The sequence below is a fragment of the Dermacentor albipictus genome, chromosome 5 (genome assembly GCF_038994185.2).
Source record: "Dermacentor albipictus isolate Rhodes 1998 colony chromosome 5, USDA_Dalb.pri_finalv2, whole genome shotgun sequence".
In the NCBI taxonomy this organism is placed as follows: domain Eukaryota; kingdom Metazoa; phylum Arthropoda; class Arachnida; order Ixodida; family Ixodidae; genus Dermacentor; species Dermacentor albipictus.
Window position 1 is genome coordinate 5201944 of NC_091825.1, and position 27566 is coordinate 5229509.

A 27566-nucleotide genomic window follows, 5' to 3' on the forward strand; every position below is an offset into this window, starting at 1 on the left:
CCCTTTGAAACGGGGTGATGGCAGTTGCCACCATGCTCAGCTTTTTATTTTGCCTTTTATTTTTATTTACCTGTGGTGTGTGTTATTTGAATTCTCGACTTTCTTTAAATACGTCTTCCTACCCTTTTAATCTTATGTCACCTCTCTGCTTTTGAGCCTCCAATCGCCTTTTTATAATGGCAGTTTGATAATTTCCACCGCATATTTATTTACATAACTATTATTATAGTGAGCTACTATTATTATCTCTGAACCCCAGGGCCGGAAGACTGATGCACAGCGTACCGGCAGTTTCGGTATCGTGTAAACAAGAGCGTTTTCTCCGAACAAATAAAAAACAAAAATATAACACTGACTGACAACTCAAACTTTATCGATGCAATTTCGGGCATCTCGATTCCGCCGTCCAGCAGCAGTCAACAGGGAAAGTCTCGGGATATGCAGGGAACATTTGGGGATATCTTTCTTTCTCTTCGCCTTCCAGCAACACTGAAGATGGCAGTAATGGCGGCGTGCAATTGTGTTTCGTCGAATGGGACAGTGCAAGCGCACTGCAGTTAGCGCAAACATCGTGCCCAGAGCCAAGGGCCAGAGTGAGTCCACTTCAAGCAGAGCAACGGTTTCGGCAGCCCCGTCGGTAGCTACTCCGTCCTGGACAAGTACTACCACGTTTGACTCGTTTCCGAAGCGTTTACTAAGCCTAAAAAGAGGTTTGGCTCGGCAGTTTGTTTTGGACCTTCATGTCGAACTTGTCAATCGCTTTGATCTGTCGGAGGTGAAATAACGTTTTCTGCGTTCATCTGGAACGCTTTATGCGGCCCGCGGGTCTCCGGCAGCCCCCCCCCCCTCCCCCCCTTCCCGAACATCGGCTCGCGACAAGTGGCCGCGCTTAATGCGTCGTCGACAGCCCGACTGCGAGTCGTCCATGCAAGCACCCCTGCAGCTTCTCGTGGATCGCATGCCTTCCGACCACGGTTGCCAAGGAAACTGCCATCGGACATACGCTTATCCCCCACAGGACTGACTCTCATAAGCTTGACTTTTACGCCAAGTGGCAGGCGCAGGGCAGGCCGGAAACTTTCTTGGAGCTGAACTGCAGTGACGCTTGTTTGCCCTATATAAGTTCCGTTAGCACATTGTCGGCGCGTTGCATTTATCGCGAGATTATGTAGTGAAACATGTTTGACTCCGAAAAGCCCTTGCTTGCGACTTGACCGAACCTCTGTGCTGTGTAAGCTGTAAGTTTCTGCCAAGCAAAGTTGTCACGCGTTGGTTTTCCTGTGGCAGAATGAATGCTTCGCCAGGGTTGCATTTTATGTGAGTGTTTGGCATTAAATGTGTGACACCATGGGCAGTTTCGATCGGTTGAAGCATGCACACCAGCATGTGGGCATTACACTTCGTTTTGTTGTTTTGCAGAGGACTAAGTGAGCATGGTAGGTTCGGAAACACAGCCGCCTCCGCAGCGGGTAAGTTGTACTTCTGCTCTTTTTGAGAGTTGGTTCCTGATGGCTTCACGTTTATCATTGTCATGGCCCGAATTTAGGTGGTGACGTCGAGTGCGAAAATCTCGAGACCATGGGAGTAGTGGTCAAAATGCACTGCTGTTCCTGATGGTAGCGTGCCAGCATTTGAGACTGTCCTTCATTTTCGCCTGCCAGCGTGCTTTAACCTCGCGCAGGTGTGACAGAAATCTTCACAAGCTTATACCAATGAGCATGCTATGGTGGTGGTCTATACTGATCCAAACAGAGGATGAAGAACCACTTAAATCGGTTTTACAAGGCTTTGTGCGTGCATCAGATAAAACCATTGAATAATTTCAATGCGGCTACCCTTACCAATTTTGATAAACACTCGCCAGCATGCAAAACAATTGTTTTCAGCGCCTTCTTACTCTGGCAAAATGACCTTGATCATGTGCCATGTGGCTGACTGCTCTTGCAAATATAAGTATATTGGGAAAAGCCACCAATATCATGTGTTCAGGAAGATGTGTTCAAAATAGAAAAAGAAAGTTGTTGGTGGAGAGAAAAAAGAAGAAACTGCAAACCTTGAGAAAAATCGTCATGCAAGCCTCATCTGATCCTTGATAGCATTGAGCGATGCGTGCACAGCAGCTGTGTAAAGGAACACCTTTTACTCTCACCATTATTCTTGAGCACAAGTGGTTAAATTTGGCACGTAGGCGCGAAAAAAAAAAAAAAGAAACATACAATGATCTGGAATGCAGGCTGCTAGAGCTAGCACGTTGATGCTGTTTGTCCTGTGCTCTCGGCAGCTCACCTTCTGTGGCTGGTCCTTGTGCAGTTCTGGAAGGGAATTTTTGAAATGGTTTGAGTGCTTGATGCACTGGTTTTTCTTTTATCTATACTCTCAAGGCCCAAGGACATTATAGAGGGGAGTGGTAGGATTGAGATAAAAATCGAAATTACTGGTTATGCAATATTAGCTAATTGTTCACAACTAATGATGTCTAATAATGATGTCTGAGTATAATATGGATAGAATTGAACATGCTCTCAGGAACGGAGGATGCCTAAAAACAGTGAAGAAGAAACTAGGAATTGGCAAGAACCAGATGTATGCGTTAAGAGACAAAGCCGGCAATATCATTACTAGCATGGATGAGATAGTTCAAGTGGCTGAGGAGTTCTATAGAGATTTATACAGTACCAGTGGCACCCACGACGATAATGGAAGGGAAAATAGTCTAGAGGAATTCGAGATCCCAAAGGTAACGCCGGAAGAAGTAAAGAAAGCCTTGGGAGATATGCAAAGGGGTAGGCAGCTGGGGAGGATCAGGTAACAGCAGATTTGTTGAAGGATGGTGGACAGATTGTTCTAGAGAAACTGGCCACCCTGTATACGCAATGCCTCATGACCTCGAGCGTACCGGAATCTTGGAAGAACGCTAACATAATCCTAATTCATAAGAAAGGAGATGCCAAAGACTTGAAAAATTATAGACCAATCAGCTTACTGTCCGTTGCCTACAAACTATTTACTAAGGTAATCGCAAATAGAATCAGGAACACCTTAGACTTCTGTCAAGCAAAGGACCAGGCAGGATTCCGTAAAGGCTACTCAACAATAGATCATATTCACACTATCAATCAGGTGATAGAGAAATGTGCGGAATATAACCAAACCTTCTATATAGCTTTCATTGATTACTAGAAAGCGTTTGATTCTGTCGAAACCTCAGCAGTCATGGAGGCATTACGGAATCAGAGTGTAGACGAGCCGTATGTAAAAATTCTGAAAGATATCTATAGCGGCTCCACAGCCACCGTAGTCCTTCATAAAGCAAGCAACAAAATCCCAATAAAGAAAGGCGTCAGGCAGGGAGATACGATCTCTCCAATGCTATTCACAGCATGTTTACAGGAGGTATTTAGAGACCTGGATTGGGAAGAATTGGGGTTAAAGGTAATGGAGAATACCTTAGTAACATGCAATTCGCTGATGATATTGCCTTGCTTAGTAACTCAGGGGACCAATTGCAATGCATGCTCACTGACCTGGAGAGGCAAAGCAGAAGAGTGGGTCTAAAAATTAATCTGCAGAAAACTAAAGTAATGTTTAACAGTCTCGGAAGAGAACAGCAATTTACAATAGGTAGCGAGGCACTGGAAGTCGTAAGGGAATACACCTACTTGGGGCAGGTAGTGACGGCGGACCCGGATCATGAGACGGAAATAATCAGAAGAATAAGAATGGGCTGGGGTGCGTTTGGCAGGCATTCGCAGATCATGAACAGCAGGTTGCCATTATCGCTCAAGAGAAGAGTATATAATAGCTGTGTCTTACCAGTACTCACCTACGGGGCAGAAACCTGGAGGCTTACGAAATTGAGGACGACGCAACGAGCTATGGAAAGAAGAATGATAGGTGTAACGTTAAGGGATAAGAAAAGAGCAGATTGGGTGAGGGAACAAATGCGAGTTGATGACATCATAGTTGAAATCAAGAAAAAGAAATGGGCATGGGCAGGACATGTAATGAGGAGGGAAGATAACCGATGGTCATTAAGGGTTACGGACTGGATCCCAAGGGAAGGGAAGCGTAGCAGGGGGCGGTAGAAAGTTAGGTGGGCGGATGAGATTAAGAAGTTTCCAGGGACAGCATGGCCACAATTAGTACATGACCGGGGTTGTTGGAGAAATATGGGAGAGGCCTTTGCCCTGCAGTGGGCGTAACCAGGCTGATGATGATGATGAATGATGTCTTGCATGATGTTCTTGGTTGCACATGAAAATTCCTGGTTATACAATGTTAGGTAATGATTTAGGAAACCTAGCAACATCTCATGTAGAGAAATTGATCCAGGAAGGTGGTTCCAGTCTTCCCAAGTCCCGTGGCTAAATGACTATTATAGAGGCAAGTTTTGGTGCCACAGGTGTTGATACCGACTTTATTACTACAGTCAAAGTGTGAACAAATAGAAGTGGGTAGGGAAAGTAGATCAAATCAGAGCTGCAGGATATGGTAATAGATTTTTCAAGTAAGATATTTTACAGCGCGATGCAAGTCATGGCAGTGCAAAGGCATTTTTCATGAACGTGACACTTGTTGTGCCATTAGAGCGTTTTAGTTGAGCGTGTTTACGCTCCGCTCAGCAGCTAAGCGGAAGCGCAAGTGCGCATGCGCCGTCTGCTTAGTCATAAGCGGGCTAGCGGAGCAAGGAACACGGTACCGCCGAGAAGCTGCCTGAGCGGAGCGTACAGCGCACCGCTTTGGCTAGCGTTGGCATCAGAAAGGATTGGATTGGATACACAAAATAGGTGCACTGGCTATCACATGGCGTTCCCCGAGATGGCGCTTTATATTCCATTAGGTAACATGGACCGATAACGCATTACAAGCGCACGTCTAGATACTTTATGGAGAAGTAAGTTATATATACATATATATACGTTTTACTGTATAAAACTGATCAATAGGTGTTCTTATTTTCTTTAATTTCCCTGAATTTGGCCACAGGGCGCTGCAACTACGAAAGGTCCACTCCGCTACGCTAAACATATAACTAAAACGTGAAAATCGCCCGCCGCTTCGCTTTGGCTTAGCGGGGCCACTCGGAGCGGAGCGTACCGTAATGACGCTCAACTAAAACACTCTATTATAGTTGTTAGTAAAAATCTGGCAGAGTTATTCTGAACAAGTGCAATTGCTACATTAACAAGCTTACTAGTAAATGGTGGATCATATATAGAGGCCTCACATTCGAGTTTACTTCTGACAAGAGTTATGTAGAGGAGTAATTTGCGAAAAGGGGCGGAAGAGAAATTGCGGCAAAGTTAACCTAACATGTGGTTAACATAGTTAACAATAGTAGTGTTATGTCCATTAAAGATCTGAGGTAATGTGAACACCAAGCTAGCAATAAGAAGAAACAGGTTCCAGAATCATGTTGTTGGAAAGATAGCAGGGAGAAGTAGTGACAGTTTGAGTTAAACAAAATAATTTGCACTTAATAGGATTGAGTTCCATGAGCCACATGTTACACCAATCAGATATGGCGTCTAGATAGCTTTGTAAGGTGGTCAGATATGGCGTCTAGATAGCTTTGTAAGGTGGTAGCGTTGTCATTGTTGTTAATTTCCCTGAATATAATACAATTGTCGACAAATAGATGAATATTAGAAGATGTGGAATTTGGTAGGTCATTAATGTGTGTTAACAACAGCAAAGGGCCTATAACAGACCCCTGCGATACTCCAGAGTGAACAGGCTTGCTGGAAGATCTTGTGCCATTGCATGCAACAAACTAAATACAGTTGGTAAGGAAGTACTCGAGCCACGTAATGAGATGAGCATTTATATTTAATTTGCTTATCTTGAAAAGTAGTAGTTTATGACACACTTTATCAAAGACATTCGAGTAATCAAGAAAAATGCTGTCAGCATTTCTTATTGATGCCTGGTGTGTGCGGTTCACAGGCCGAATAAAGGGCAGCTAGAAAAGATGCACTCTTGCAGTGTGGGAAAAGCACTGCCCTTTTTTATTATCGTTGGCTTGTGCTAAGCATAAAAGTCTGTTTGACATATAAACAAATGGTTGGCACAGTGGTATCGGTACTGTGTGATACTGGGGCTACACAAAATATTTCTTAAATACCTTTCATTTTAATGCTCGATGGAATCGGCATCCTAATCCAATGATTCCTTACTAGATGCCTGCCACCTTGCTTGTTTTTTAATTTGAGTGGAGGTTCCTGTGGTTCACAGTAGTTGCAGAGAGACAGTGTTCGCAGCATCCAGTACTTCCTGTTGCGGCAGACTACGAGGTTGGTGCGTGCTCCTGCCTGTGAGATTGCAACAGACGCCTTTTCAGAGGAATATGATTTAAGTTTGGAGTGGCCTACAGTGGTGGAGAGGAGGAGGAAAGGGGCTGGAATCGGCTGCCCAGCTAATTTGGCAGGCATCTAGCAAAGCAGGAATTGCCTAAACAAATGCGAGGCATGCATTGAGAATTAAATATTTATTGGAGAATACTTATTTCACTATGGCAAAAAGGTGGATTCACGGTGCACTTTCTTTTTCGAGCGGCAGTAAAGTAACGCTAAGTCGCATGCCTTGCAAGTGTTGCACCAGCTGTGAAAATGTGGCACATGACACACACTTCTGAAGCAGTGCCGTGTTCCTTCATTATGGCTAGACTTAACAAGGCACAGTAGGCTAGTAAAACAGATAGGTGAACTCGCAACTGATTTTAGTGACAGCATGTGCCATATGTACAGAGCTCAAAACCATACAAAGCTTACTTCCCCCATCAACTTCAGTGCTTAATATGTTTGAGTTTTTTTTCTTTTGATGTGTGCTGTGTTGGCAAATTCTATTTTCTCTTACCGAAAGTAAACGCTATCGACTTGCACGTCTATCAGCGGAGACCTTGCTAATCTCTCGATATGAAAGCACTTGCATGTCGGGAACGCGTGGCTCAGTCAAGCTGCAGCTTGATGGTCCATGACTAACATGCTATTGTCTTTCGAACTCTGCGCATACAGAGCCATGCGTTTAGCTGTCTTGTGTTTTAAAAGCACCAGCCTTGTGGATATCTTTCCCTTTCTTCCATTATTTCCAGAAACCAACACTTGCATCGTCTCTTACTTCATCAACCTCAAAGCAGCACTAAATAAGAAATTCAGTGATCACAATGTTTCCATCACTTTGATAGCTGTTCATACAGGCTGCTTGACACTAGTACAAAACATTCAGCAACAGCAGTTGTGCACAACAGATCAACAAGAACAGTTTCAACATACCATACAGCAAATCTTTTAAACAAATATTTAAACTTTTAAAGATCAGTTTCGATTGATTAGGTATTCTTGAAGACCTCTACTATAGTTCATTTCATGGTGTAATTAAGGTCAAAATATTGTTATGGCACAAAAGAAATGGGGTTTATTTAATAGGCTTCAAGGTGAGCCTCAGACAGTCCTTCATTCTCTGTGCTCACTCTTCCAGTTGTGCAGCTACATTTACTGTAACGTTTCTCCCCTCTGGATAAAGCCAGCTAGACAAGTTAGTCGCATCCTTGGAGTGAAGGGCATCAGACGAGCAACATGTATAGCTTCATTCATGGCGGAGTGTTGTCCAGTTGCGGTGAGAGTCGCCATTCGACAGTTCATTGTGTTGGTCAACAACAATGAAGGGGCCACTATAGTTAGAAGTTTCTGACACAGGCCACGTTTGCACACCGGACACCATAGTCGGACTAAATTGCGTGGAGAATAGGTGACATCCCAATAATGCTTGTTCTACCGTGCCTTTAACCAGTCTTGCAATGCTAGAATATGCATGCAGGCCAAGCGTCGAGCTTCTTCGGCGAGACAGAGTCTCAGCGATGGAGGGATTGTCGTCAGTGGAGAAAGAAAATATGATGTCCAATTTGTGATGCAGCGGACGAGCATAGAGGAGGAAAAACGGGCTGTAGCCAATAGTTTTGTGCTTGCAGTTTTAGAGGCATATGTAATAAAGGACAGAATGTCGTCCCAGTCTTTATGGTCCAACGCAATTTACATGGGCAACATGTTCACCAGTGTACGGTTGGTACGCTCAGTCAACCCATTTGTTTGCGGGTGATATGGTGTTCGAGTGGCGAAAACTTGAAGTGCACAGTCAAAGCTCTTTTACAACATCTGCAGTAAACTGGCGGTCGCTGATGATGACTCGAGGAGGGCCGTGACAGATAATGATTGAGTGCAGCAGGAAAAGGGAAACTTGGCTGGCAGTGGCAGGTGGTAAAGCAGCCATTTTGCAGTACTGGGTCAGATAGTTGGCATGTACGATGATCCAATGGTTCCCTTTTGATGAGCGGGGAAAGGAAACCAAGTGAGCTATTCCAAGTTGTTTGAAAGCACAGCTAAAAGACATCTGTGGTTGTAGGAGTCTGGCTGATGTCATAGTTAGATGCTTGTGGGCCTGACATTGAGTGAACTGGCTACATACATTTCAGTAAACCAAAGCATTCAGGGCCAGTAAAACCATTCTTGGGTACTATGAAATGTATGCGCTGCTCCTAGATGTCCGGAGCTAGGATCATCATGCATGGCCTGCAGAATAGTGGAGTGTACCTTCTTCGGAACTCAAGAAGGAAGCAGACACCAATGGTTGCGAAATTCTTTTTGTAGAGGAGGTCACCATGAACGGAAAAGCCTCGAGTTGTTGTGGAGTTATATGCAGCATTGAAAAGCGTTTCTAAGCTGAAGTCTTCTCGTTCCTCCTTGTCAAAGCTCTTTTTATCAGGAAATGCTGGTGCCAAAGAAGTAATCAGGTGGTCGAAGTTGTTTGCATCACAATGTGTCATGTTTAATAGCATTCATGAAAGGCAGTCTGCATCAGTGTGTCAATAACCACTCTTGTATGAAACTATGAAGTTGTACTCCTGGAAACTGTTGTAACCTCAGTGCTGATGCCCATTATTGCAATCGCACCGCCGGCGCCCGTTGTTGCAAATGGGTCGCAGGCCCCAAGGGTAGCGTTGGCCTGGCGGCCTGGGGCCCAACTGGAAGCATCCGAAGGTCCTGGCAACGCATGAGTCGACTGCTAACAGAACAACTTGTTTATTCTAGCATCGCAAAAGAGCGGCCGGTCAGGTCGACCGAAGTGGAGAGACGGGAGAGCACGTTGCTCAACAGAAGAAATCGGAGCCTCTCTCTTGGCGTCCGGGGGCAGCTGCTTTTATACTCTTGGCATCGCGGCCAAGAAGGAAGGTCACGGGATGAGACCACGTGACGGCGGGGCACGGACGAGCTGAGAGACATGTTGAGACGAGTGTAGTGACGCATCAGCCGGGCCGACGCCGGTCAGACCTCCTCGCTTCACACTTGGGGAGCTCCTCTCCCCGGCTGCCGCGCTTTGACAAGCGTGGGCACACACACACGCACACACAAAGACACGTGGCACTGAAACAAGCCAGGACGCGCTTGGCGGGGATGCGTTGCGGCAGCTCCGAATGGGCCAAAATGTCCGCCGCTTTGAACGAAGCCCCGATGTTCGTTGCATCCACACCGGCTATACCGCGCGTCGTAGGCGAAACGTAACAGACCGCCCCGCCGGGGGAAGGAGATCCCGATGGTCAGGGGACTGCATCCGCTGTCCGGAGGGATGTCGCTCGATGATGCTCATAACCGAAGTCGGTCGTCCCTCGGCGTTTCTTGAGTGCAGCGCACCGAGAAGGCCTCGTTCTCACGTTCAGGTTCACACAGGACACTGCAAAGTGACTTCGGGAGAGTTGTCATTTTTCTCTCGTTCCCAGCAAGCGTTAGAACTACGCCGAAACTCGACCGCTCAGTCAGCAAGCACAGCACAACCCTCACTAAGCCATGCCAGGCTCTTTCCCCTTTTATACTACTGCCTAGTTCCTTACAGTAGTCTAGCAGCACTCAGAACGCGTCCACAAATCGGAAAATTGCACTAGAAAGCACATCATCACTTTGAAACACTACACAACAGCAATATGTTAAAAATCCTGCCTCAGGAAGAAAAACATCAATAACAAACAATTTTGAGGCTGATTCCCACGTTAGGGGCTTCGACTTAAGCCATCGGCGTTACCGTTGAGACTCCCCTTTTTGTAACGCACCTCAAAAGAATACTGTTGCATAGCGAGGCTCCAGCGCAGGAGGCGGCCATTTGTGGAAGAGATAGTCTGCAGCCATTGGAGAGAGCAGTGATCCGTTTCGAACCATGCGAAGCGGAGATCGCAGCGAGCGACCGTACACTAGCTCAGCTGGCGAAAACCCCGTAGCCGCATGCGGCGCGGTCCTTAATGCAAACCTCACCCCAGGCAGACACAGCTCCCAGTCAGTTTGTTGTTAAAACCACAATGCTCTCAACACGCGCTTCATGACGGAGTGGAGCTTCTCAACGGAATTCGACTGGGAGTGGTACACTGAGCTGTGTAACAGCTTTACCCCGCACCTTTCGAGAAAGGCTGTCGTCAAAGCGCTAGTAAACACTGTGCCCTGATCTGATTGGATTTCCGCAGGAGAACCAACTCGCGCAAATATGGACAGTAGTGCATTGACTATCTCAACTGAGCTGAGTTCTTTAAGCGGCACTGCTTCAGGGAACTTTGTCGCTGGGCAGATCACAGTCAAAATGTGTCTGTACCCCGTGGCTGTTACCGGCAGAGGTCCCACTGTATCAATAACGAGCCGTCTAAAAGGCTCCGTAATGATAGGTACCAACTTCAACGGCGCCCTCGATTTGTCCCCTGGTTTGCCCACCCGCTGACAGGTGTCACATGTCCTCACAAAGTGGTCTGTGTCCCGAAAACACCTTGGCCAATAGTACTTTTGGAAGAGACGGTCCTTAGTTTTCTTAACTCCTAGGTGTCCGGACCACGAACCCCCATGCGACAAGCGCAACAGATCCTGGCGGTAGCACTGAGGCACGATCAGCTGATCGAACTCCACTCCCTTGCGGTCTAGATACTTCCGGTACAGGACCCCACCTCTTTCCACAAAGCGAGCATTTTTCTTGGCGATACCTTCCTTGACAATGCAGCGTATGTTTTCTAGGCTGCCATCCTTCTTTTGCTCGGCTATCAAAGCCGCCCGGCTGACTTTTAGCAACCTATTAAGTCCGTCTGACGTAGGCGCGATGAGCAAATCTGCAGATAGCTCTTCTAACTTTCCCGTGTCGGGCATTTCCTCTCCAGAATCTGGTGCCTTTAACGCTACCGGCTCAATTTTATTCAGTTCGGACGTGCTCTGAATATCGGCTTGCTGCGCCTCTGACCCTTTCTCATTGTTCGACAACGTCGGCCCCGCAACTACCGCCTTTGCAGCGAGCTCCCGAACCTTCGATCTGGTTAAGGCCTGAACGCTAGCCTCACCAAACAAAAGCCCCTTCTCGCGCAGGAGGTGATCGGACCTGTTCGAAAATAGGTACGGGTACTGGGGGGGGCAGCATAGATGACACTGCGGCCTCCGTCTCAAGCGCTTCGAAAGGTCCTTCAATAAGCACTTTTGCTACGGGCAGACACACGCTGTGAGCTTCCACAGCTTGCTTGATTCATGCGCACTCGCCCGTGAACATATCGGGTTCTACGTAAGAGGGGTGAACTACATCCATTGTAGCTGCGGAATCGCGAAGCACTCGGCACTCTTTCCCGTTCACGAGGAGCTCTCGCATGTAAGGCTCGAGAAGCTTCATGTTCTCGTCAGTGCTGCATAATGACAAAAACACGACTTTTGTTTTTGTTTCTGGACACTGCGCCGAAAAGTGACCCGGCTTCTGGCACGTATAACACACGCGCGCTTGCCTCGTCTCGAACCGCTTTCTGCGTTCGGCTTCGGCTGCCGCCGTCTCCTTAGGTTCGGTCGGACTGCTTACACTCGCATCCGCACTACGTGTGTCCCCCCTTGCTCTCATGGGCGTGAACTTCGGCTTCTCAAACTTGGAGCCAAATTCACCCTTTTGACCGTCCTTAGCTCCGCGAGCCCGACGCGTCACAAACTCTTCGGCTAGCTCAGCGGCTCTAGCCACCGTACTAACGTCTGGCCTATCCAAGACCCAGTACCGCACATTCTCAGGTAACCGACTATAAAACTGTTCCAGCCTGAAACACTGCAGAACTTTCTCGTGGTCACCAAACGCTTTCTCTTCTTTGAGCCACTCCTGCATGTTTGACATGAGCTTGTAGGCAAACTCTGTATATGACTCACTTTTGCCTTTCTCATTTTCCCGAAACTTCCGACGGAACGCCTCCGCTGACAGCCTGTACTTTTTTAGCAGACTCGATTTCACTTGGTCGAAATCCTCTGCCTCCTCTCTATTCAAGCGAGTGACTACGTCGGCCGCCTCGCCGGGTAACAAAGTGAGCAAGCGCTGTGGCCACGTTTCCCGAGAGAACCCCTGCTTCTCGCACGTTCGCTCAAAGTTAACCAGGAACAAACCAATGTCCTCTCCAAGCTTAAACGGCCGCATCAGGTCAGTCATTTTGAACAATACTCGTTCTCCTGCACCGTGTGCCTGACTTCCATTACGAGCGCGTTCCATCTCTACCTCGAGACGCTTCATTTCCAAAGCGTGGTCGCGCTCTTCTTTTTCTTTCTCTTTTTGTTCTTTTCATTCACGCTCATCTTTCTCTTTCTGTTCTTTAAGTTCGCGCTCCTGTCTTTTTGCCGTCTCCCTCTCCTCAATGGTCTCAAGGCATTCCGACAGCTCGTCATCCTCAGCTTCTAACTCAAGAATAGCCCTTAGCAGTTCTGGTTTTCTGAGTTTGTCTGAGACATCCAGACCCAACTCTCTTGCAAGCTCCAGCAATTTCGGTTTTCGCAACGATTTGAAATCCATGGCTGCTCTGAATGCTGCTTTCTCTACTGCCTACTATTGTCTTGCCGCAAACTAACCCGGCAGCAACGACAACCACAATTACCAGCTCTGTTTCTGACACTAACAAAAGCCTGGCAAAACTCAGAAGAAGAAAGTCCCGCACTCAGCAAACCTCGCAGCCAAGAAATCAGCGCAGTCGTTCCGCTGCAGGCAACCAGTCATCACACAGGGCTCGTTGCACTGCTCCCAGATGGTTGTTGTGCTGCTTCAGCATACAGTCAACCGCATATCTTCGCTGCTGGCCTCCGTTGTCGCGATCTCACCGCTGGCAACCAGCTGTTGGAACCTCAGTGCTGACGCCCGTTATTGCAATCGCACCGCCAGCGCCCGTTGTTGCAAATGGATCGCAGGCCCCAAGGGTAGCGTTGGCCTGGCGGCCTGGGGCCCAACTGGAAGCATCCGAAGGTCCTGGCAAAGCATGAGTCGACTGCTAACAGAACAACTTGTTTATTCTAGCATCGCAAAAGAGCGGCCGGTCAGGTCGACCGAAGTGGAGAGACTGGAGAGCACGTTGCTCAACAGAAGAAATCGGAGCCTCTCTCTTGGCGTCCGGGGGCAGCTGTTTTTATACTCTTGGCGTCGCGGGCAAGAAGGAAGGTCACGGGATGAGACCACGTGACGGCGGGGCACGGACGAGCTGAGAGACATGTTGAGACGAGTGTAGTGACGCATCAGCCGGGCCGGCGCCGGTCAGACCTCCTCGCTTCACACTTGGGGAGCTCCTCTCCCCGGCTGCCGCGCTTTGACAAGCGTGGGCACACACACGCACACACGAAGACACGTGGCACTGAAACAAGCCTGGACGCGCTTGGCGGAGATGCGTTGCAGCAGCTCCGAATGGGCCAAAATGTCCTCCGCTTTGAACGAAGCCCCGATGTTCGTTGCATCCGCGCCGGCTATACCGCGCGTCGTAGGCGAAACGTAACAAAACGTAGAGGCCAGTGCGTGATACAACCAGAGGGATCACGAAGGTTGACAAGCCAGCACAACAAATGATGATCTGTGATGATTGTGAATGGACACCCATGCACATACGAGTGCAAACATTGCGCAGCAAAAATGACCGCTAGGCGTTCTTACTTTGTAATGGTGTAATTGTGTTCAGGCTTACTTAATGTGCAACTTAAATAAGCAATAATGTACTCTTTCTGGTCGCATCGTTGACCAAGGACTCCACTAATGGAACCGCGTCGATGGGTCTCTGTCGGGACGGCTGGGCCAAGGATAGGGCCTGTCGTCAGCACGAAATTTAGTTGACGTAAAGAATTGCCACACTCGTGAGTGCAATCAAAGGCAGCATCCTTGCGCAGAAGGCAAGTTAGGGGATAGGCTAGATCAGCAAAAGCAGGCGTAAATTGACAGAAATAGGAGTACAGATTTAGGCAGCTACAAAGCTTTTTAACAGACTGAGGAGGCCTAAACACTTCAACAGCTGCTGTCTTCTGTGGGTAAGGCCTGATACCATTATTGTCTATGATGTGGCTGAGCACTAATGTATGCCACTCATCGAAGTGACATTTCTTAGAATTGAATACTAAGCCGGCATGTTCGATGCAGCTTAAGACAATGTGGGAGGCGGCACAGAGATGTAGCCATTGTAGCAATGGTTTATTTAGGCTCGCCAGCCATGGTGCTGTGAGATCTTGGGAGCGGCTGACAGCCTGGCTGCTCAGGTCTAGCGCCAGCGTGTTCTATCTCTCGCGCTCGATCGTGATCTGACTTCTTTACTGGCTCTGATGGCAATTGTGGCGCCGCGACAGGGCCCCCTTCCTAGTGCGAAACACGATTGAAATATGTGCAAAAGGCGTGCATTGTCTTGTATGTTGCAACTTGGCAAGCAGGATTGATATGTATTGGCCGATTTTTGGCATGTGTTGAGAGTTTACGTCTTTGAGGGAAACAACGCTGAAAACAGTGTCGTCGAACGGTGTGCAACAGTGGCAGTGGGGTTGGTAGTGTCGTTGGTAGTGGCAGTCGCACCCGTTAGGAGCTGCGGGTTCCGCAGTCGAAGAGATGTACCAGGCAACACCGGCAGTTTAAGTTGTGAGCGAGGTGCAGCCACAGTGATGCTGTAGTGCGAAGTCATGACCTGCCACAGGTTCTCGTAGAGGCCCAGGCGTGTAGACGTCGGAGCTCTGAAAGAGGACCGTCTGGCAGCTCACGACTTGCATAGAGATAGCACAAGTGTTGTTCACTCACGTTATTGACGTAGAAGTGGTTCTCGAGTTCAAGAAACCAGATGGCAAAGCTGCTTCTGTAAAACTTCCGTAGGTCATGCATCTGCGGAAAGTGTAAGCATAGAACATCGGATGACTCACCTGCTGCTGCTTGCAGTGAAATCTTCAACGCTGATGGCATCAGGGTTGCAGTGGTCACTGAAGGTATTGCGAAGTTTGTGCCTGTGGTGTTGCTGTGCTTGTGAGTGAAATTTTCGCCTAGGTGGGAGAACCTCAGAATCGGGGATGAGTGAGGTATCCCCCAATGGAAAGCGGGGATGTCCAAGAAAGCAGCGGGCCATAGAATTGCTTGTTTGACCCAGTGAATTCCCTGGAAAGAGTCGCCGCACAGCTGCCTTTGAGTTGGGAAGGAAGCTCATGGACCGAGTAGAGGTTTGATGCCGGGGCTGGCCCGTGCTAACGATCGGCACAGGTGGACGCAGGTGAAGTGAGACGGCAAGAAGCGGCATGACGTGACGGTTCAAATGGCGAGAGCTGTTGTGACGAAGTGCTAAAGGTGGCGTAGAGAGCAAGGACGACAGCCCGCAAGTCCTCATAGAAGTCGAGGCCGGGGGTGGCAACTGAAGCCTGGACCCTGTTGAGACGGAAGTGGCCGTCTAGCTGGATGAACCAGATGTCCGGCACGTTGATGTAAAATTCCCAGACGCTCTACAATTAGGGACGTCTGCTGGACCGCATGAGGCCACACATCACTCTTGCTTGGGTAGAACTGGTGCGTTGATGCGGGCATGTCTGGGCTCGGTCATCTGGTGTCACCAATTCGTGGGGGGGGGGTGATGCAACAAGGTAGCCGCCATAGCCATGGTTTAGTTAAGCCGATCAGCCATGCTGGTGCTCAGGTTGAGCCCCAGCATGTTATCTCCCACTCTTGCTCTATGCTTGTGGGCCATCTTCTTCTTCAGCTCCGAAGGCAATAGTCGCACCGCTACAACAACTTCCAGGCACCAGTTCTCTTCAAAAGTGCTTCCAAAGATAAGGTCTCGGAAGTATGGAGTGCATTGCAGAGCCCAAACAGCATGTTTACCTCAAAAAGGCTGTCGGGGGGGGGGGGTTATAAATGCCAGTTTTTTTCTTGACCTCGGGTGCATTAAGTGTTGGCAGTACTCCGACAGCAAATCAACAGAAGAAAAGTAGGACGCCGAATGAAAGCAGTTCGATGCATCATCTGCCCTTGGCATCCGCCATGGTTGCTTAGTGGCTATGGTGTGTGTTGGGCTGCTAAGCACGAGGTCACGGGATTGAACCCCGGCCACGGCAGCCGCATTTCAATGAGGGCAAAATGTGAAGACACCCGTGTACTTAGATTTAGGTGCAAGTTAGAGAACCCCAAGGGGTTCAAAATTCGGGAGTCCCCCACTATGGTGTGCCTCATAATCACATTGTGGATTTGGCACGTCAAACGCTGTAATTTCTTTCTTCATCTTTCCTTGGACGATGGTAAATATTTTTCTTGTTGGAATTGAGGCTGCAGAAGTCCACACAAAATCTCCGAGTACGGTCTTTCTTTTTGACAAGTTGGACTGGAGCAGCTGGTGGACTGGACGATTCCTGGATTACTCCTTCCTGTGGCATTTCGCGAACTTTAACTTGATAATTGATAATCCTGCTGTCTTACATTTGCTGGAATATTATTTTTGAATTTTGCGCAGTAATCCCAGGGCTGGTATGCAATGTGATGTCAGCGTATTTTTTGCTCTGTGGTTGAGTAAAAGTTCTACCCATGTTCAGTTTCTTGTTGTTTCCAACGACATTTAGGCCCAAGCAGACTCGTCAAAATGTCATGAAAGGGAATTTCAAGGCGCTGTCGCCGCCTGTCTTAATGTGTCTTCTGAGAGGCTTAGTGGCTTACACAAACAAATGTATCTGCTGAAATAGCGACCGACCCTACAGCCATGTGAAACCTGGAAAAGTGGGCAAAGAAAGCTTCGCTTTAAAAATTTATCAAATTTCCTCTCATCTTTAGAACCTTGTTGGAAACATGCTTTCCCAGAAAAAATGGCTACTGTGTGACTGGCTTTCCAAATGTGCTAAATAAATACTTGCTGTCAAACATAAACCATTGTGGAAAAAAAGAAATGCTGCTGAAGGACGTGTGTGCTACAGGCATGTAAAAGGGCCTGTTGCAAAGAAAGCATCAAATGTTGTGGTGGAATAAATAAAACTCTGCATGACTAAATTGCCTACGTGACAGACTACAAGCAAAAGCCTCTGTTAGGTGTCTGATGCGAAACTAAAAACAAAGATTGCCTTACGCATTTTGTTTCTGAAGCACTTGGAAAATTGTTTCACTTCTGATTATATGCGATACTTTTTTTTAGCAGATGGACAACAGTAACCAGACTAACATTCAGTTGCAAAATAATTGGTTAGTTTCGGCTTTTTGAAAAAAAACCGAACAGTTCCTCGAACCCAAATGGGAATAGTTAGTTTACAGTAAGCGATTTGTATTTGAAACTTTCAATATTTGCTCACCCCCAGTGTTGTAATGTTTGCGGTTGGGCATGAAATAGATGGTAACTGGCCCATGCCGTTGTCCAACTTATCCACGCTGAGGATGTTGTTGAAGGGAGAGACTTGTTCTCATCGAGAACCAGGAATTATTTATATTTATTGATACTGCTAAGCTCAATAGAGCTCAAGCGGTGACTCTTAGATTGTTGCAAATAAGAACTTATCCAAGTCCAAACTTTATTAACAAGATATATCCTGAAAGAGAGATACCAATCAATTGCGAGAAGTGTAATAGCATCATTACTCTGGATCCCATGCTTTGGCAGTGTCCTGTGACTTTCACAAACTGTGACAAGGAGAGAGACTAGTGGCAGTGAGTCCTACACAGTGGAGGCCTTTTGGATCAAGTACAGGCCGTCCAGAAGGCCCATGATACGGCGGTAAGGTTAAACCTTACGGTCCCGACGTGGGAGCTGCCTGCGTCAACCTAAGGGTTGATCTTCAGGACATTAAATAAAGTTCATCATACCATACCATACTGCAATCCGGTATCGGGATTATAGCAGGGTGGGAAAAAGAATTATACAGTTTCCTCAAAAATGGCAAAATGTAAACAAAAAAAAATAAGGGTGCAGGTTGAAGCTCTGCAGCCAGCACCAGGAATACAATGGAACAAGATATCAAACAGTAAAAAAAAAAAAAACCGCAATAGAACAGTAAAGTGACGAAATGCAGTAACACAGACTAGGTAATATGTTGAGCGAATAACGTCAGTGACGGTTGCAACACTTCATTCTTAGTGAGGTTATTCCAATCTGTAATAGTTTGTGGAAGAAATGAGTATTTAAAACAGTTATTACGGATGCGAAAAGGAGTTAAAGCTAGCTGATGTCGTTGTCAGGTCGCATACCCAGACGAAAAATGAACCAAATGGGTGAGTTCAGTTCTGTAGTGTCCTTTAATTAATTGGTACGTGAATTTAAGTCTTGCAAAACGATTTCGCTCGTTCATTGTCAGCAGACCAGCTTTGATTAAAAGATGTGTTATCGATTACGTCGGTAATTATTATGTATCGAGCAGCCCTGCTTTGAACCCTGTCTACTTTATGTTTGTCTTAGTGAATGGGTCCCAAATGATAGCAGCATAATCTAAGGTAGGCAAGACAATACATTTGTAAGCAAGGAGGCGGACAGATGGAGTGAATAACCGCAATGCCCGTCTTAACGAAAACAATTTACGAAAAGCGTTACACATTATGAAATCAATATGTTTGTTCCAGCTGAGATTGTTAGTGACCCAGAGCAGAGCCCTGGATATTTATATTCTGTTACTTCTGCAAGTCTCACATCATTAATACTGTAATCAAACGGTAAGGCATTCTTTTTGTGACTAATCCTCATCAATACAGTGTTTTCAAAATTAATGGACATTTGCCATGATTCACGCCATGCAGAAACGTTTTGCAATGCTCTATTTAGTAGTATTTTATCTGAGACACTTCTTACTTCTGTATGAATGACACAATCATCAGCGTAAAGCCTAGTTTTCACAGGAATGTTATGCACAATATCATTAATATTTATGAAAAGCAATAGAGACCCAAGAACAGACCCCTGAGCGACGCCAGAGTGGACTGTAAGCTTGTCGGAACAATTATTGTTAAAAACAACGAATTGTTCTCTGTTTAAAAGGTGGGCTGAAGTCCACTTTACTAATTGTTTGTTATGAAGTATTGTCTAACTTATAAATTGACTTTTCGTGAGTGACCCTGTCAAAAGCTTTCGAGAAATCCATAAATACAGTGTCAATCTGTGTTCCATTCTGGATTGAAGAGGAAAAATCATGTATAGTTTCTACTAGCTGTGTACAAGTTGATTAACCCCTCCTGAATCCATGCTAATATTTAGTAAAGAAATTGTTCGCTTCGAGGAAGTTTTATATGTGATTGTGAACGATGTGCTCAAGTAGTTAACAAGCAGTCGATGTTAGCGAAGTTGGGTGGTAGTTCTTGATCAATTGCTTGTCTCCACTTTTGTGAAGTGGTTTCACTCTGGCAGTCCCCCAGTCTCTGGGTATTTGACTTTCACACAAGGACTTTGTAAATAAAACAAACATTCAGATGTCCATTGTGCATATCTTTTCAAAAAGGCATTAGGTATGTTGTCCGGTCCAGGTGATTTCTTTACCTCGAGGTTAAGCACCATACTTAAGATACCATGCTCACTAATGACAAGGTCCTCCGAAGGCGGCAGTGAGGTTTTAAATTTTGGAAAGATGTTATTGTCGTCAGCAAATATGGACTTAAAATGTTCAATGAAGGCATTAGATAGTTTGTGTGCATCACTGACCAGAACACCTTTGATTTCAAACTGATCATGGGTCTTTGAGGTTGGGGAAACCGAACGCCAGAATTTCTCAGGAGACTCTGATATAAATTTGGGCAAAGATTTTTCAAAATAATGCTGTTTGTCAATGACCGTTTGCTTTTTGAGCTGAGATCTAAGGAAAGTTACATTTTGTTCCAATTTCGGAGAAATAATGTTTTCTTTTCTTTTCTGTTTCATGCGCTTCAGTTTTCTTTTTAGCTGCAGTGTTGCCCGAGAAATCCATGGGCTTTTTGTTTTCTTTTTAACAATAACTGGCACGTGACATTCAATACATTCATGTACCATGGCCTTAAACTGGTCCCAAAGTTCTTGAACACTTGCAGTGTTATTACAAAATGAATAAAAATTAAAGGAAAGAACATCGATAATGGAAACATCGTCAGCACGGGAGAAGTTTCTAAAATGCATTTGAGGGCAAACTTTATCTATAGTCGTGCCGTAAAGAGCCAGGAGAACAGCCTGGCGATCAGAGATACCAGGTATCACTACACACTTCGTTGCATCGAAGATTGTTCCAGAAACAAAGAAGAAGTCTAAAATAGATTTTGAATTCCCTTGTATTCGGGTGGCATGCTCTACAGTTTGCGTCAAGTCAAACGAGGAAGCTATATCAAGCATTGCCTCACTTGATTCATCACTATGCGTTTTGAGTGCGAATGTTGACCAGTCAATATCCAGCAAATTGAAGTTGCCTGTTAAAATAATGCGATCATTTAGCTTATTAAAGGTTTTCCTATAATCTTTAAGGTTTCCAAGACTATGACAGGCGATCCAGGCGGCCAATACAGTGCTCCTACAATATGCCGGACATTGTTATGGTATGCCTTACAGAAAATGCATTCAATATTAGGCACTTCAGGCATGCTCAATATATTTAAATATTCTTTAAAGAGTATGGCAACTCCTCCACCTTTACCACCACAAATCTTTTCGAAGTACACTATAGGAAGCCGGCACAAATTCACTATCGTAAATGGTATCATTGAACCATATCTCTGTTAAGACCGCGATGTCAGGGTCTTAGCAAAGTAAAATTCCTTCCAAATCACTAATTTTGTTTAATATGCTTCTACAATTTACATTTAGTATTTTTGGTGATTTAGGAATGGGCTTGTGCTGTCAGTTATTTTTATTGCTCAGCTCATAACGGGCACCTTCAACTTCAGAAGAGTTAAGTGCTGGGCTAGTTGGTGATCTTCCATACTGAAAAGATTTTGCGCCAAAAAACAACACACACAAGAAAGACAACGACACCACGGGCGCTACTTCAACTGTTTAATGAGGGTGAAAGCACTTGACATATATAGCCCTCCACAACACCGCGCATGTGTACAAGGCAACATGGAGCAGAAGGTTTTATCAGAGTAGGCGTGATAGAAACTTCAGCTCAGCATCGTAAAGAAAAACCGACGTATCACTAACACAGTTGGGACCCGCTTTCTTGATGTAGAAGGCTTCCAATGCTTCACGTGATGTCTGATGCTTGCCTCTACCCAAAATCCTCGCATCGCGGAACCGTGGTAAACAATCGGTGCAAGCTCTGCAGTGATCCACAAGTCGCTCACCTTCATTATTCTTTATAGCTTTTGCATGTTCCCTAAGTCAGTCGTTGACACAACGCCCCGGGGCGTCTGTCCAATGCAGGATTTCCCGCAGGACAGAGGAATTTCATATACCACGTTTGTGGCACACTTTACGAAATGCTGACCATGTTTCTTCTGACAGCCAGGCATTTGGCTTTCGCAAGTTATGCGACGGCTTAGCTGGGCAAGCTTTTGGGGAGCGGAGAACACCACCGGTACATTATACCGGTTAGCCACTTTTTTTCAGGCTGTGCGTGACTTTATTGATGTATGGGACCACTATAGGCCACTCTTTTTTTCTTCGGCTCTACCCTACTTAACCCAGCCTTCAACTTCTTCAAAAGCATTTCTTCCACAGGGACCAAGACCGACTCGGGGAAGCCAGCTGCAACGAGCCTGCCCAATTGGTTGTCAAAACTTGCTTGCATCTCATGGACACACGACTTCCGGAGCGAAGACTCCAGGCAGAGGTTGGCAATGCCTCTTTTCACTACCTTTGAGTGGGCCGAATTGTACGGCAAGCGCCCTTTTTGCGCACGAGGGGAGTAAGCCCAACAAATGTGCCCATCTGAAAACTTTAACTGTAAATCTAAAAACTGAAGCAAACCATTAGGTAGCTCATAAGTAAAACAAAGCCCTTTCCCTAGGTTTCTAAAATCATCTAAAGCACTGCTCACTGTAGCCTCATTCGAAACGGAGCACTGCTTGTTTAAAACCACCAAAAAGTCGTCCATGTAGCGAAACACTTTAAGGACTTTGTCATTAATAAAATGGTTAAAACGATCGTGTAAAGAGCGATCGATAGATGATAAAAAGATATTGCAAAGTATAGGGGCTATGCAAGAGCCTATGCATATGCCTTTCTTCTGCAGGTAAGGTTGCTCGTCAAACAAGATAAAAGTACTTCGGAGATAAAATTCTAAAAGGACTAAAAAGTTATCAACAGTAATACCAGCGGCATTTTGGAAAGCCACCGGGCTGCTCTCGTCTATGCAATCTTTAACAGAGGCAAACAGGTCTGGATAGGGCACTGAATAAGAAAGGTCTTCTACATCAACAGAAAAAGCATAGTCTATGTCATTCTTTTCTTGGAAAGAATGGGCTACTTCCCCTGAACTTTTTGTAAGAAAGGGATCAGTTATTACTAGGCTATTCAAACTTTTCTGAAGGAACTTACTCACACAATGTTGCCAGGTACCAGCTTCACTCACAATGGTACGGAAGGGAGCTTCGGGTTTATGCGTTTTAACAGAAAAGAAAACATTTAACGCCCCCCTCTCACTCTTAGTTATATCTTTAGCTAGTCCTTGCAGATCTAGGCGTTTGAGCTTTTTTCACAATCACGAAGTTCTTGTTCACCGCCTGTGCTGCTTTCTCTCTATACATGGTTCTAGGCAATACTACGAAGCCGCCTATTTTATCTGCCTGCAAAAGGCATGAGATTATTATCCTTGAAGAAATTAACTAGAAAACGTAAAGGGTCTTTAGAGCAGTTCTGTTTAGTCCGCGTGACACTCTTGGCAAGGCAGTTCATTCCATCCAAAAGGCAGCGCTCCCGATCTTCTTGTGGGGCCTTCTTCACCATAGCCCTGTTTAAGGCCATCAGTTCCTGGGGTGGGACCAATGGCTCAAGTCCAAACTTAGGGCCTTTCTGAATAACATTTGAAATGTTGGAAGGAATGGAGGCACGTCCCAAAAAGAAAAGAATGACATAGATTATGCTTTTTATGTTGATGTAGAAGACCTTTCTTATTCAGTGCCCTATCCAGACCTGTTTGCCTCTGTTAAAGATTGCATAGACGAGAGCGGCCTGGTGGCTTTCCAAAATGCCGTTGGTATTACTGTTGATAACTTTTTAGTCCTTTTAGAATTTTATCTCCGAAGTACTTTTATCTTGTTTGACGAGCAACCTTACCTGCAGAAGAAAGGCATATGCATAGGCTCTTGCATAGCCCCTATACTTTGCAATATCTTTTTATCCTCTATCGATCGCTCTTTACACGATCATTTTAAGCATTTTTTTAATGACAAAGTCCTTAAAGTGTTTCGTTACATGGACGACTTTTTGGTGGTTTTAAACAAGCAGTGCTCTGTTTCGAATGAGGCTACAGTGAGCAGTGTTTTAGATGATTTTAGAAACCTGGGGAAAGGGCTTTGTTTTACTTATGAGCTACCGCATAATGGTTTGCTTCAGTTTTTAGATTTACATTTAAAGTTTTCAGATGGGCACATTTGTTGGGCTTACTCCCCTCGTGCGCAAAAAGGGCTCTTGCCGTACAATTCGGCCCACTCAAAGGTAGTGAAAAGAGGCATTGCCAACCTCTGCCTGGAGTCTTCGCTCCGGAAGTCGTGTGTCCATGAGATGCAAGCAAGTTTTGACAAACAATTGGGCAGGCTCGGTGCAGCTGGCTTCCCCGAGTCGGTCTTGGTCCCTGTGGCAGAAATGCTTTTGAAGAAGTCGAAGGCTGGGGTAAGTAGGGTAGAGGCGAAGAAGAGTGGCCTATAGTGGTCCCATACATCCATAAAGTCACGTACAGCCTGAAAAAAGTGGCTAACCGGTATAATGTACCGGTGGTGTTCTCCGCTCCCCAAAAGCTTGCCCAGCTAAGCCGTCGCATAACTTGCGAAAGCCAAATGCCTGGCTGTCAGAAGAAACATGGTCAGCATTTCGTAAAGTGTGCCACAAACGTGGTATATGAAATTCCTCTGTCCTGCGGGAAATCCTACATTGGACAGACGCCCCAGGGCGTTGTGTCAACGACCGACTTAGGGAACATGCAAAAGCTATAAAGAATAATGAAGGTGAGAGACTTGTGGATCACTGCAGGGCTTGCACCGATTGTTTACCACGGTTCCGCGATGCGAGGATTTTGGGTAGAGGCAAGCATCAGACATCACGTGAAGCATTGGAAGCCTTCTACATCAAGAAAGCGGGTCCCAACTGTGTTAGTGATACATCGGTTTTTCTTTACGATGCTGAGCTGAAGTTTCTATCACGCCTACTCTGATAAAACCTTCTGCTCCATGTTGCCTTGTACTCATGCGCGGTGTTGTGGAGGGCTATATATGTCGAGTGCTTTCACCCTCGTTAAACTTTGAACTTCATCCCAGCCGTACATTACATTATCAACGGACAATTTATTGTGCACTAGTTTCACCTTGGCTCTATTAGCCTTTTCTTGCGCGGCACTCTTTCACAGGTGCTTTCGTATTTCTCGCGTTCTGGTGGAAAAATCCTGAGAGATTAATATTTCGGAACCCTTTAGTTTCTGCGTGGATTTCAATGCTGACACCTTTTCTCAGTAGTCTAAAAATTTGAGTATTGCGGGGCATTTCCTATCTTTAAATTTGCGACCAATTCTAAGACACCTCTCAATGCCAGAGACAGTTAATCCTAATTTGTCCTGAAAGACCTCAGTCACTACCTTACTTTCAAGCCCAGCTGCTGTCTCTTCATCATCGTCAGTTTGCCTGTATATAACTAAATTGTTTCGGTGACTCGTATTTTCTAAGTCGTCGACTTTAGAAATGAGGGCAGATAACTGTTTATCAACCTTCGCAACAGTGTCCTCCACTGTTTTCACACGTTTGTTCAGCGCGTTCAAACCAGCCAGCTGTTTTTCAAAACGTTCTATGCGTTTGGTCAGGGCTGAAATGTTCTTCTCAATATCCTTTTGAAAACTCTGCAAGGCTTCCACAAATGTGGTCAGCTTTCCCTGACTTATCAGTAATGTGGAAAGCATTTCTTTTTCTGTAGGACCCGGATTTGCCTCTATCGCCACACACCAGCAAGTCACTTGGCATAGAAATGACATAACTGAAAACGTTTAAAAAAGATAGTGGGCAGGGCAGCAGCACTAAGAAGCGATCATCGCTTCGATAGCATTTAGTAGGTAAGTACTGACTAACCTGCAGTACGAAACAGAAGGGATTCCTTAGCATGTTGCCACTGAGGCTGCTGCCATGCCCACTGGTGAAGTTCAGTGTGGTCTGGCCTTTTATAGCGGGGAAGCGGGTCATGTGGTCCGACGTAAATGCTGTTCGCCTAGATGCGGTGATGACAGTTGGCGGCTACGAATCTTCCACTAGGCAAATGTCACCGGCACGTGTCGATGACATTGGATGCGCACCCAGGATTTCATTGCTGCGTGGTGCAGCAGGAAAACAACCGCATGATGATGGCTCGGTTTGCAGCAGAACTGCCACAACCTGCAGTACGAAACAGAAGGGATTCCTTAGCATGTTGCCACTGAGGCTGCTGCCATGCCCACTGGTGCCATGCCCACAATCCTCCTGTCTCTTGTATCATCCCGTTGCGCCTCACAATGCCTTCTTTAGCTGTGTGATGTAGTTTAGTTAAGCTGTAATCCCCCTTTCACTCGGCTGCCAGTGAATCTCTGTCCGCACATAAGAGCTGATCAAAGTTCTTTGAGGCTGGTGAAGTAACGACCCTGTCTCGCTTGTAAGTGCGTGAGCGGGCTCTTCCTGCAGGCGTGAACTTTGACACCCTAGTGATCCGGTCTCATTGGGCTGGTCAGCTGGCAGGCTTTCCTCAACTGTTTTTTCGTCCCTCGAGCCTAGCTCGGATTCGGTTACTGAAGGTACCTCTTTTGCTACTTCCTCTGGAGCAGCTTCTGCATTTTGAGTTGAAAGCGACGCGATTTTACGAGCTTGGCCTCGCGTCAACGCCTGTACTACGCCCTCTCCCAGTTTTACGCCTTTGTCACGTAGTAACTGATTTTTATTTATTTATTTATTTATTTATTTACTCTCATACCCACAGCTCTATTTAGGCATTACAGGGGGGGGGGGGGTTACATACTTCAATGTAAACAGCTTATGGCATCCAATAAACAGCATTAAACTATACAATACAATGAAAGAGAAAAGGAAAAAACCGTAAAAATGACACGACAAAAATGGTACATCAGGATATCAATGTACAGCACGCACGAAACGGCATCGTACAATTAAGTAATAAAGCACTATGTAATGATAGCAAACTCTACAATTACTACACCCGCCGTGGTTGCTCAGTGGCTATGGTGTTGGGCTGCTGAGCACGAGGTCGCGGGATCGAATCCCGGCCACGGCGGCCGCATTTCGATGGGGGCGAAATGCGAAAACACCCGTGTGCTTAGATTTAGGTGCACGTTAAAGAACCCCAGGTGGTCAATATTTCCGGAGTCCTCCACTACGGCGTGCCTCATAATCAGAAAGTGGTTTTGGCACGTAAAACCCCAAATATTATTATTATCTACAATTACTGTATACTGTAAAATGAAGAAAATTTCAAAGAGCATTCGCAAAATGTTCATTATTAAGTATACCAACTACGGCAGCAGGCAGTCGATTCCATTTTCAAATGGTTTTGGGGAAAAAAGTGCTTTTGAAATGCTTAGTTTTACAACTGTATTCCCTAACTTTGAGCTCGTGATCTGTTCGCCTGGATATATAATGTGGCTGAAGAATATACTTATTACAGTCTATTCCAATTTGGCCATAAAATATATTGTGAAAAAGTTTCATGCGTAATGCCTGCCTTCTCTTTTCTAAGGTGTCCCATTTTAATGTTTGTTTTGCACTAGTAATACTAAGGTTTCTGTCATAGTTGCCGATTACGTACCGTGCTGCTGTATTCTGAACTCTCTCAAGTTTATCTTGGTCGGTACATGTAGGAGGGTCCCATACGGTACATCCATATTCTAAAATGGGTCTAACATAGCTTTTGTACAGAAGATCACGAGCCTGCTGGGGAAAGAGTTTTGTATTGCGCCGTAGAAATCCTAACACTTTGCATACCCTTGCTGTAATGAATTCAACGTGCCTGTGCCAACATATGGACTGTGCGAAGAAAACATCCAAATACTTGTACTCGGAAACAATCTGCAATGGGGAACTGGATAGATAATGTACGGCTTCTGGCATACACTTTTTAGTAAAGCGTTTATTTGTATATGGGACTCTCTGCACCAGTTTTGTAGTTTAACTAAATCAATTTGCAAAATACCAGTATTGGCAATGCTTGGAATTTCCCTATATATTGTCAGATC

At 45.8% G+C, this 27566-nt stretch overlaps 1 protein-coding gene across 8 annotated transcripts in view; it reads left to right on the forward strand.

The window, feature by feature from the left end:
- Window positions 1-27566, forward strand: part of LOC135917165 (pre-mRNA-splicing regulator WTAP-like) — a 221936-nt gene that overhangs the window by 426 nt on the left and 193944 nt on the right. For 2 of the 8 annotated variants that reach the window (XM_065450671.2, XM_065450670.2), the window contains exon 2: window positions 1420-1469. In XM_065450671.2, the coding sequence (XP_065306743.1) occupies window positions 1434-1469 (36 nt within the window). In that variant the 5' untranslated portion in view covers window positions 1420-1433. Of the gene's footprint in view, window positions 1-347; window positions 1318-1419; window positions 1470-27566 lie in introns of those variants that run through there. The other 6 variants (XM_065450665.2, XM_065450667.2, XM_065450668.1 and 3 more) reach the window with 6 other exon arrangements.